Raw genomic sequence first — 13,038 nt, forward strand, 5'->3', positions numbered from 1 at the left:
TTTTTTTCACATTCTAGACCATCCGTACATTCATCGATGGGATGATTGAACGCCGTATGGGTCACATTGTTGCAGTTGCTTCTGTAGCATGTAAGTATAGACAATGAAAAAATGTAATTTTCTTGCTCTCAATGTTCATTGGCATTTTTATTGAAGCTTACCTCCCGCAAGGCCGAATGATATCCTACGTTGCCTCGAAATATGGACTTCGTGGCATGATGGAAGCCTTTAGTGACGAGCTTTACTATGAAGGACTATCGGATCAGATAAAAACGACAATCACGTTCCCATTTTTCATGCCCACTCGAAAGGAATTGATTGATATGCTTTGTAAATTGAAGTGAGTTGAATGTGGTGAGGTTATATAGTCAAAACCGCGGTAAAAATTTTTGAATGTTCTTTTAGAATTATCGCTAGAGTGCCAATTTTTGCACCGGAGAAAATGGCACGTCGAACCGTCAATGGAATTCTCTGCAACAGTCGACAAGTATTTTTGCCGAAAATTTTCGGCTTCGGATTGAAGGAGTACGAGTAAGTATTATCCTTTGAACATTCGAAATCTTCTCCAACTTATGTATTGGATTCTTGTTTTACAGATTCATTCCAAACGACGTGAAACGATTGGGACGGAAGCTGGTGTTCCAAAGTGACATTCCACGATTGATGCCGTTGCCTTCACAGTTCAATATGGGGTGATTCTCATGTAACGGGCATAATTGGACCTCCGACGATGGGCATAATTTGATCTCCGATTGGTCTAAATTCGTATCGGTCAATTGCTACTTTGAATCAGTAAAAAGAAGGAAATTTGTTTTATAACTTTTTATACAGTAAAACAAATACTCACTGTGTTCCACAAAAGCTACATTTTTGTGGTTTAGCATTACCAATTGTAAAATAAGCAGTACCTGGAAAGAGAAGAATAATTATGTTACTAGAAATAATTGTTATTAAAAATAAATCAAATTAAGAAAAAAAAATTGAAATTCACAGTTTGTTTATACATGATTTTATTTCAATTTATTAACACGCAGATGAATAATTTGTAAACGCAAATACATTCTTGTTCAGATCGGGTTACTCGTTGAGCGGCTAATAGCTTCCCACAAACTTATTTGCTATTGGCGATAGCAACGGGAAATAATATAAGAGAGCACTTAAAAGTAGACCGTGGATAATTCCATTTCAGATTCTGTTCTATAATATCAGGCATCACTTTATTCTGGCTAATGCACAGGACGATTGTGCTACTTTTCCCCGAATGCCATTTCTCCAAGTAACCTTTCTCCCTGAAAAGTTGTGTTGTACAATAACGTTTGTGTTTTTATGAAGCAACTACTTGAAACGCATACAACCTCTGCGGAACTTTTTTTGTCTCAAGCATCAAAATTCCGTTATCATCTTAATTTAGGGTTACTGAATTATTGCCGTTTTCAAAAATATCTCAGCACGCCTATTTTTGAGAAAGCGAAAGTGCTCATTTAAATCAATTTGCGTGCAAGTGTATCAGCTTGTATGAGGATTTATTTGCTCAATTTACTAATCAATACTTATGAACAAAGTTTATCCTGCTTTCTCTGTTCAAAAATTATATGTTGATACTTTAGAAAACTATTGTATTACACCATATGGAAGAAACACAAAATATTGAATAGCATTCAGTCCTTTAAGGGGTCATGCACAAATAACGTCACGCTCCGAGGGGGGGGGGGAGGTCAAGCGTGACAAGCCTTACAAAAATTTCGGAGGACTCATACAAAAAACGTGACAAAGGGGGGGGGGTCTAAAAAGTTGAAATTTAGCGTGACATAATTTGTGTACCATCCCTAATGCATGTTTTGTAAATAAGATCATTTGAAAGTTTGATATATCATAGTTTAAATTCATGTGAAAAGTATTAAAACCAACCCACAGCCTCATTTTGTGCGGCCCACGAAGAATTCAAAGTGTTGTTCCATATCTGGTCCGTTTGTTTGTTCTACCAACCTGATTTGTACATACAAAGTTCAATTAATTTCTTTTTGAGTTGGCTTCCAATCTAACTTAAATTCAAATTTCAAATGTTCAAAAATAAGTGAATATTTTGTAGCTATAATCTAAGCACTTGCTTTCTTGAATTTGAGTTAGCAATAGAACTACTTTTCATAGTAAATTAGCACCGTTTTGATGTTCCTTATGTAATAATCTATTTTTCACTACTTGATAGAAAATAAAAAAAAACTGAACTCAATTCAAGTGTCAACGATGCCTACTCATTGTAACAGAATCTATAGCTGTATTCTCGATAAAATAAACACTTAATCTGGAACAAAATACCGTAATCCGGGCTATCATTGATCAGCGGGGTAAAATTGATCGGAGTGACTCATCTCGTAAAAAGTTCGTATTATCATTTATTGATGGAACACTTCCAAATCATGAATGGTGCTTCTTTTTCTTATATTCATGAGCTAATAAAAGTGAAGATTTCTAAGAAGATTGCGTTTACCTTATGCGTGAATTTGGCAACTTTTCGAAACAATGATCTTAATGGTTGAGGATGACACTTCCGAAGATTCATGTCTCACATAAGTTCTGCAAACGATATGAGAAAGAAAATTGGCATCGCCGAAAACGATTTCGTTGTCAAAACTTTCAAAAGTATGCTAAATTAGGCAACATTGCCGAATTACTGTTGAGAATGTAAAATTACCTTAAAAAATTGCCTACCTTTAGGCGTATTCCGTGGTTCAAGGTGTTTTTAATTTTAAAATAACTCAAAAAGTAAATGACTTGTAAGCGTTTGGCGTTCATATTCAGCTTCAGGAACCATGCTTTAAGTAAGTAACGAAATTTTCAATATAACCGAATGTTGTTTACATAAGTGATCAATGTTACCCCATATCAGCCTAATCAAAAAATCACTTCAAACATTTTTTTAAACATGCTCAAATCTTTCTGAAACAAAATACAGTATATAGCCACGAGCTATGGGTGGCAGTACTTGTTTTAAAAATATAAAATTCGAAACATTTGCATTTTCAAACGAAATATTTAAGAAATATTCAAAAAAAATGATCAATGTTACCCCGGATTACGGTACTCACAAAATCCTGCACAGGGTGTCTCCAAAATCCTAAAAGGAAAAGGAATTCAGATAGTGTAGCAGAACTCATATAAAATCCTAAACAGCCAAATTCGGATATTCCTCAGATTCTAGGCCAGAATTACAAACAAAATTATCACACCAACAAACATTTTGAGATAAGGTGATATGCTAGTATCCATCGTATTAAGTTTTCATCTCACAACTAACGGCTCACTGTAAGTGGTGAGTGGTCAAAATTCAACATATCAACGCTATAATAAAATGTTTTACTATAATATGCAGATCTATGGGAATCTTCATCAATTCTTTCAGCTTGATTAAATATATTAATGACCTTTAAAATTCATTGCCAAAACATATAAACACAATTGCTTTTGACCGAACAATCATGACAGCTGCTCACAGTGCAGCGAAAACAACACAATGAAAAGAAACGTTTCCTACGTCGAGCATCGCGCACACATTGATGCGCACAAACCTTGTTTTTCTCAGTAGGACGGATTGAACTTTTTTTTTTAGATAAAATAAAATTTAATTTAAAATTCGTGGATTATAGAAGTTGGCGTGTGATTGGAATGAAATTCTTCGGTGAAGAAGTACGACGGTTTTCCATAGGGTAAATAAGTGCCCGGCAAAGTAAGTTACATAGTGTAGCGGGAAGAAACTTGTATCGTAAAGTGGTGTGGCTCAGTCAATTGCTAAGCATTGTGTTCGTCCATGCGATATCGGTGAAAAATTGCAAAGGGGATAACTGAACTGAAGTTAGTAATCGAAATACAGTAGTGTTATTGCATTTTTGATGAATTTTGGAATCAGATCAGCTTTCGCAAAATTACACTTGGAAAACGAATCTATATATGGTTGTTGAATATTCGCTGTAGTAGAACATTTCAAGTTTGATACGACAAATAATAGCGCTGACGACGAAGTAGATCGAAACACTATTGTGGGGGTCCACTGCTCCTGACAATTTTTTTTGTTTTGTTTTGCTTCCAAGTTGACAGCCGTCGTTTAGTAAAGAGAATCGTTCGAGTCTATTGTGTCCATACTTGAAAACGATGTATTATCGTCGGGAGGATGCTGATCGGTGTTGTTTGATCGTGTCTCTGCTTTGGAAAGAGAACGCCTGGCTCTTGCTATAATCTCTCCAAATCTGGGGAGGATGGTGTTTCAGCTACAACTCTGGTTGTTGATATGTTGGTTTCCTAGCACCGCATAGCTTCATTGCTCACCAATTTAATGAACACGCACCGATTGATGTTATGAAATTGGATGTGGTTAGCATCTTATAGCTTCAGTGTCATTGTATCCATGATAAACTGATGTATTTTAGTAGTATCGGGTCTCGATGGCAGCACCCTAAAATTCACGAAAAGCGAAATGATAGAAGCGAGTGAAGAAGCGCGTCCGAAGGAAAAGAGCTCAAGCTGTCAACTGTCGGCTCATGTTAGTAGCATGTCCGAAAGAACTTGAAACAATTGAGAAGAAGCGCTACGCTTACGTAAATAATGGATGGCCCCTTATCCAGCGTATTTTTTTTCTACCAGTCTACTGAAGTCTGCCATATTTCACACGCCTATTATGCACTGCACAGTTAATTAATGGTAAAGTTATAGGCAATTACCGCCTTAGGATTCTAGCTGTTATAAGGTTTTAACGTTTTCAAGTTTACATGTACACAACGGAACACTTGTCAAATGCACAAATTAAAATTGAAACCGCGAAGAGAAACCACGTGCTGCATTGGGAATCGAACTCACGACTCTCTATTCGCTAAATGGGCGCTTCAACCTACAAGCTGCGGAGCCCCTTGAGAGACCTTGAGGCTCGAAGGCGAACTGAACTCGATTACCCCGTAACACATGGAATCATCATTTCACAAACTAAACTTGCTTCGGATGTATGAGCTGTACATTTGACACATACATCGTCATTGTTTGGAATGATATAAAAAATGTTGATTTGTTGTTTTTAGTTATGAAATAGTTGGGGGATTTTTCGAGGTATCTTTTCCATGAATGGTTTTCATGGATGTAACAGTCACTATTTTGTGCTTGACAGTGCTTGAAAGGATTGATTCAATGTTGGTAAATCTTATTTGAACTTCATATGATTTGTAATAACCTCCACATAGACTTTTGCTTCATGTTATAAGTTTTCGTAGTTGGAAGGGTCGACTGGTATTTGATGATGCTAATTTATTCGGCTATCTGCTTAATGTTTTACAACGATATTTATTTAATTCTGCCCGACGTTTCGGCCACGGATTTTGGCCTTTTTCAAGGGTAAACTATTGTGTACGAAATACAGTTAACCAAATGAATTTAATTTTAAGACAAATAGTACAAAAGTAAGATTTAAAATCGTGCAAATTGACAGAAAAATTACATTCACATTTTAAAAATTCTACAGAAGCAATGACTACAAACAACTGACAGAACAAACGACGATTTCAACCAGGACAAAACGATAGACAATGTAAGACAAACTAGACTATATTAACTAAGCTATATATATTAACTGTATTTCGTACACAATAGTTAACCCTTGAAAAAGGCCAAAATCCGTGGCCGAAACGTCGGGCAGAATTAAATAAATATCGTTGTAAAACATTAAGACTGAGATAGCCGAATAAATTAGCGTTATAAGTTTTCTTTTGAAGCCGACAGATTTTTTTTTTTGAGACATGAATAAATTACTCACAATAAAAGAGAATACCATACATACATTTACTGGTATAAAAAAATTTACGTAAAATACGAATTATTTAAAAAAAATCCATAAAATTTGCTTTGTTTTCACGTTTTCAAGAGTTTCCCGGGATCTCGGAACTTCTCGGGGAATGGCAAATTTATTTCCCGTTTCCCGAGAAGTGAAATCCCGGGAAAATTGGAACTCTGTTTTCAACACTGTAAAGAATATCGATAGATAATATCAATTTATCCGGTTTAGTGACTCCGAGGCTGTAGAGGGAGAAGTAATCCTCCGTCGTTTGTTGAAGATTCTCGTTCCCTTCGGTATTACACCGACAAGGTGTTGACTTGCTCCGCGATTGTCCTCCATAGACGGTCCATCCAGGTGTTGACTTTACTGAGATCAGCTGCCCAAATTCTTTTTCTTGGCCTTTTAAGGCTAAGATGGGCATGTTTGTTCCGATTAGTATACATGGCTTATTCTTTGCCGAAAATAACAATGTCCAACGTTTATTGTGCCCTACTTGGCTCCAGCAATTCGGAGATTGTAAGCTTGGGAATTCGCTTCACAACGTTCAGTACCTCCGGTCCATTATAGGCGTAGTGAACGCTCGGATTATCCAGCTCTAATGCGTCAGCAATGGGTGGTAAATGACTGGACAATGTGTACCATTGGTACTTCGCGTACCTGCAGGTAAAAAATTGACCCTTTTTGGTGTCCTATGCCTCTTAGCGTTAGCCTAGTTACGGTATACTTCGTAGATTGGATACTAGCAACATTCATGTTTCTTTTTAATAATCTCATCCTGACTACTTTCGAGAACAAGGCAGGGGAGTATACCTTGTTCAAATCATAAACAAGAAAACTAAAAGCATGAATATCGCTATTCCCGGCCACGCCCATCATTACCGTAACTTGGGATAGGGGAAGGAAATGTTGATGTAGCACTTACTTAATGAGAGGCCACCGACTCAGCGACACCCTCATAAGTGCTACGGAGTTGGAGGTTGGGGAAGGTATATTGTCAGGGTTCGCCTAGAAAGCTGGCGATAGACCATTAATATTTGTTGTTTAAGCGTTTTCAAATTAATCTTTTGAATGCCGGCAATCACAAGAGAAAACAATAGCTTATTTATAGTATAAATAGTATTTCGCGAAATGCTTGTCGATTGTGCAGTAATATTTTTGCTCAATAACCAGTCAAAAGCAAAACCGATCCCTCCAGGGTCATCGGATTGTAAAACAATCTCCGGCGAAAAAAACACGCGCGAACCCTGAGCAAAATCTATCTGACGACGCAAAACCGAACTGTCCTGCTTGGGCTTCACGAAGCACTACCCAGCAAGACGCTCCAAAACAGGAAAAAAAAAAATCTCCGGTGACGAAAACATGCGCGAAACCGTGAGCCAAATCTATCGGACGACGCAAAACCGATCTGTCCAGCCTGGGCTTCACGAGGCACTACCCAGCAAGAGGCTCCAAAACAGGAAAAAAAAAAAATTCCAGCGACGAAACCACGCGCGAAACCGTGAGTTAAATCTATCGGACGACGCAAAACCAAACTGTCCCGCTTGGGCTCCACGAAGCACTACCCAGCAAGACGCTCCAAAACAGGAAAAAAACAAAAAAAATCCAGCGACGAAACCGTGAGCTAAATCTATCAGACGACGCAAAACCGAACTGTCCTGCTTGGACCCCACGAAGCACTACCCAGCAAGATGCTCCAAAACAGGAAAAACAAATCTCCGGCGACGAAAACATGCGCGAAACCGTGAGCCAAATCCATCGGACGACGCAAAACCGAACTGTCCTGCTTGGGCTTCACGAAACACTCCTTTTTGGTGTCCTATGCCTCCAGTAACTCCTATCTCTACCTTCCCGTGGTGCCACCTGGGGTACGTGTAACCGTAGGGAAGATCGGGTAACCAACCCTGGTGGGACCTTGGTCGTATGCTGACAAGGAAAGAAGGCTCCTCTCTTCTGAGGGTGTAGCTTATCAGAGCGTCTGTTCTCTATGTTAGGGGCGGCTCAAAACAGCGTTTGTTCTTCATGTTAGGAGCGGCTGATCATCATCCTAGTGCCAGCGTGGGACTCTAAACAGTGCTGTGCACGATGATCCTCCGGCGAGACAGGGGGTTGATGCAGGCCTTACAAGCCAGCCGTAAAAATCATCGGTACAGGAAGCATACAATGTAAATTCGTACCGGAACAATCGGCATGGACCCAGGTATCGAAAACGGACTAACGATTTGAAACTCGGATCATGGAACTGTAAGTCTCTCAATTTCTTGGGAAGTACACGCATTCTTTCCGAATTATTGAGGGTCCGCAAGTTCGACATCGTAGCACTGCAGGAGGTTTTCTGGAAAGGGTCGACGGTACATACGTATAGGGACCATCTACCAGAGCTGCGGCAACAGACATGAGCTGGGCACAGCTTCTATCGTGATGGGCGAAATGCAGAGGCACGTGATTGGGTGGTGGCAAATCGACAACAGAATGTGCAAGTTGAGGATCAAAGGCCGTTTCTTCTATATCAGCATAATCAACGTGCACAGCCCTCACCTAGCAAGTGACGATGACGATAAGGACGCTTTCTATACACAGCTGGAACGTGAATACGACACCTGGCCAAGCCATGATGTCAAAATCGTTATCGGAGATCTCAACGCTCAGGTTGGCCAGGAGGAGAAATTTGACCGATTATAGGGAAGGTACGGTACAGGTCGAACTCCCTTGTTGCAGCCCATCGCGAATCTCTAGAGAGGTCCACGAAGCGCTTATACTTGTCGGCGGACTTGCAGTTGCCTTTACATATTGGGAAAACCTGTTCTCTCTTTGAGGACGACGACTGGGTCGGCGAGGTATCCATACTCTCCTCGGAAGACGGTGTCTTTGAATTGAGACACACATTTCCTTTCTTGGAGCCACGAGCTTCGTTTCGAGATTTTCCAGGTTGCAACGACGACGGAAAGGTAACAACAATCGCAAAATCTGCCAAGGATCCAGCCATTGAAGGACACCAGCTTGGCGGCAGGCATCGTAAGACGATATTGTGCCCAATTGCGTTTGAGCGATGTTAGCAACTTGCTGACCAGCTGATAGGGCTGTACTTCGTCGGCATCGCTAATGAGATATTGGGAGTTGTAACACCGAAGAAGTTTTACTTGTTCGATGATTGGAAGCACCTTCAACCACGAAGGCCATCTATAGTAAGCATCGGTCTTCTCGCCTTGCAGCGTTACTAGTTGATTTAGTACTATCTTTGAGTTGCTGATACAGTTTCTAATCTCGAACCCACCTTGCTGGTTAACGTCTTCACTAACTATGTATGTTTGCTTTTTGTAGAGCTTGTAGATATTGAAGAGCTCAAAACTCGGTAGCTTTGAATGGTCAAGATTATAGGTATTCAGACTAAGAAAGACCAAAACTGTATATTTTTTACAGTTAATCAATTGTGGTTATATATATAGACAATTAAAAAGTAACTTAAAAAGGTTTGGAAAGCCTTTTTAATACTGTATAACGGCTAGCTAACACATTTAACGTCATTTGCAATTAGTTGAAGGTAGGTACTATGGATATTAACCATCATCCAGTGAACATACTTTTCACCTGCTGAAAAACACACTAAAATGTGCATAACTAATGTCTGCGGATGGATTTTGTTGACATTTTCAGAACTTCCCGAAAAACTCTTGGGAATATAGTCCGAAAAAAAATGCGATGACGCAACTCTAAAGAAGAATTAAAATTTGAAAGAAGGGTAATTTCTGGATAAATAATAAAATTCTATCGGCAATAACCTTCCTCATATGCTTTAATGCATTCAAGAGCAATGTCGTATTGTATCAATTGACTCCAAAATAAGCATGATGTCGTCAGAGAGATTCAATAGAAACGTAAAAACGAATATCGTCTTAAGAAATCCTTAGTTTCAGAATTATTATGCCAAATGACTTTATGAAGAACGAATTAATGTCAAACGATTTTATGCCAAATGACCTATCCCCCACCCCACTAACTCCACCTGTAGGAAAAATTCTTTGTCAGGTTTATTACTGCCAGATGGCCTTTAATCTGCCTAACAAATTTGCCAAAGACACTTACCTTCCAGCTCATCGGGGTCTTGAGATATTCATTAAATAAATGATTTGGCCAATTTAGTAACCCCAAGCAATCAGCAATAGCTCCGGACCATTAACTTGAAGAGCTATTCAAGAAGTTCTAAAAATTTCAATAAAATCCATTCAGAAACAAAAAAATTATGCACATTTTTGTATGTTTTCCAGCATCAGCAATCACCCAAATGTTTCTTAACATCCTAAATGTTAAAATAGTGTTCTGTGTAATTTTCATCTCTTTCGATTTTTATCGCAAGGTATGAAAAATTGGATTTTTAAACTTTAATTTTTAATTTTGAACTGCTCTAATGGATATCAATGAATGTCCATAAGATGTTTAATGTGGACATAAGTTACGGTAGATTTTGAAGTTCATAACATCATAGTGTTTTGGGTAAATCATCCAGATACCATTTTGACTCATATTCCGAACACTTAAGGCCAACAGTGACATCAAACGCATCTGATGAGCATAAATTATCTGATAATTGTGAAAATTTGAAATTCTTCGCAAAATCTAACTGTTAGCTGTTGGATGTGCTGATAAAAATGTTTGTTAAACTTGTGTAGTATTGTTTTTACGTAAAAGTAGGAAACAACATTTCGATTCAAATGCCGAACACTGTGTTCATTCTGTCTCATATTCCGAACACCTTGATTCAAATTCCGAACAGCACGTATAAATCGTATTCAAACGAAAAATTTTGTAAATAAATTTATCTGAGCTTGTTTTACTGACCTCGAACTATAGAATCATCACTACTCCCGAGGTCTAAAATAGTTCGGAATATAATTAAATTGAATTGCAATTTACTGCCATTTCCTGTCAATTTGATGACATATTTCAGCCAAACATTTCAATAAAATCGCTAAAAGAGATAGAGGATATTGTTAAAATACTTAAAACAGAATTGAAAAAAATTGGATTAGAAGTAAATAATAACAAGAGCCAAATTATGATAAGAGAACCAATTTCGAACAGAAATATACCGAAACAAGTGAACATAGATGGAGAAGATTATGAAGTGGTGAATAATATGAGATACCTAGGAACATATTTATCAGATACATTAGATAGGCCACAAACTTCAAGGAAGAGATGTAAATTAGCAATAGGAAGTAGCAAAATAATGATAGAATTTTTGAGAAGATATAAACCACCCTGGAGCTTAGCAGCTATTCAGCAAGACCAAGCTGAGGGTCGTGGGTTCGAATCCCACCGGTCAAGGATCTTTTCGGGTTGAAAATTTTCTCGACTTCCCAGGGCATAGAGTATCTTCGTACCTGCCACACGATATACGCATGCAAAAATGGTCATTGGCATAGTAAGCTCTCAGTTAATCTGTGGAAGTGCTCATAAGAACACTAAGCTGAGAAGCAGGCTCTGTCCCAGTGGGGACGTAACGCCAGAAAAGAAGAAGCTTAGCGAAATTAATGTATAAGGGCCGATTTCTTCACCTTCGCTTAAGCCGTAAACCACGTTTACCCATACGATTAAACCAGGTTTAAGGCCTAAGCGGTGGTGAAGAAACCGCTTATAAGACAGTCATTTCACCAGCAATCACATACGGACTTAAGACAGCAACATTAATTAAAAGAAATAGAAAGTCAATAACGAAGTATGAAATGCAGATATTAAAATAAATGATTAAGTATTGTAAAGACAAGCCAAAAGGGAGATTAACTGCATCAAAATTATTAGATGGTAAAACAGCAGTAAAAAAATAAGGGTCATGAGAATTAACTATTGGGGACACATACAGAGAAGAGTAGAAGGACATCCATTAAAAATAGCACAAAATCTTAGATGCAAAAAGAAAAAGATAGGTAGACCTGCTAAAACATGGAATGAAGCGGTTAGAGAAGATAAAGATAGACTACCAAACATAACAGAGGAGGATTGGAATAGAATAGTGAAAGATAAGTACGAATTAAAAAGGCAGGCAGAGCAGATATATAAAACAACGGGTAGTGAAGAAGAATCGGAATCAGGTGTAGATGAATAAAGAAAATGTTGAGAAGAGCAAGACAAAAAACATGAATTCACGTTTAATTTTTGAATACTACGGAGGTTTAGGAAAACATAATATACAACTTAATATTTTGAAGTGTAACAGCATTAGATTCACACAGCTTTAAATATATTTTGTAAAATTATGTAATCATATGTAATGATCAACTGCGCTCATTCAGTATTGCTGGACCTGGTCAAATGATTGCGTTTGAGGAGCATCAAAATTGCGTTTGATGAGCATTCAAATGGATTAGCAAAATGACACGGACATTCAACATCCAATAAGCAACTCGGTGGGCCAAGGTGCAGATTGATTACAAAAAGGAATTAAAAAATATTACTTTTTTAATTATATGTATAATAAGATATGTATGTGATCAAGAACTAATAAAGCACACTTACAAAAAATAATAATAATATTATTAATAATTATTAATATAAAAGAAACATTAAGAAAAAAAAAGAAAAAAACTAGAACCGTATTATAATGCTTATAATTTATATTATGATAAAATGTGAACAGTATATCTACTCATAAAATGTCCCTTCATAAATTGCAGGTTGAAACAGGGAGGACGGGAGAACGAATCAAGGAAATAGAAAGATGGAAAGAGAAAGACGAGAAGATTGATCCAACGAATAAAAGAAAGAGGAGTGATACAGAGAATCTCAGAGGAAGCTATCGCATCGGAAAAGGAGTGGAAAAGCAGAAAATGGTGAGATCGAATCAATTATATTAACATGCATATTATCATGAATATTAACTAAATACGCGCCAGGTATAAAGATGAAATCTTTAAACCAGGAAGTGTGAATATATTGCCATTATCCATTTGATAAAGACAATATATACATGCGGGGCTTATTGTAAGTGAAAGTGACTGTGTGTCACACACATATATTTCAGCGAAACATTTCAATCAAATCGCCATACAAAAACCGAGTGTTCGGAATATGAGTCTGTCCGGAATCTGAGACAAAACGGTAGTATCATAATGACATTTTAATTATTTTTGACGATCTGTGAATAGCATAAAATCTATTTCGCAAAATGGTCTCTCAAAAATGTTTTTGTTGACTGTTCAGTTTTGAGATACAAACTTACAGAATACTGGAAA

At 37.7% G+C, this 13,038-nt stretch overlaps 2 protein-coding genes across 2 annotated transcripts in view; one reads left to right on the forward strand and one right to left on the reverse strand.

Moving 5' to 3' along the window:
* On the forward strand, positions 1-931 carry LOC110676063 (17-beta-hydroxysteroid dehydrogenase 13-like). Its single transcript, XM_021842558.1, has 4 exons — positions 1-90; positions 157-340; positions 406-531; positions 597-931. Exons 1-4 carry the CDS (start codon positions 42-44, stop codon positions 694-696), a joined length of 459 nt encoding a protein of 152 aa, XP_021698250.1. The 5' UTR covers positions 1-41; the 3' UTR covers positions 697-931.
* LOC5578284 (pikachurin) overlaps positions 1-13,038 on the reverse strand; it is a 783,038-nt gene that overhangs the window by 399,992 nt on the left and 370,008 nt on the right. The gene's annotated exons all lie outside the window — the stretch shown is intronic.

Source organism: Aedes aegypti, chromosome 2, assembly GCF_002204515.2.
Source record: "Aedes aegypti strain LVP_AGWG chromosome 2, AaegL5.0 Primary Assembly, whole genome shotgun sequence".
Classification (NCBI taxonomy): Eukaryota; Metazoa; Arthropoda; class Insecta; order Diptera; family Culicidae; genus Aedes; species Aedes aegypti.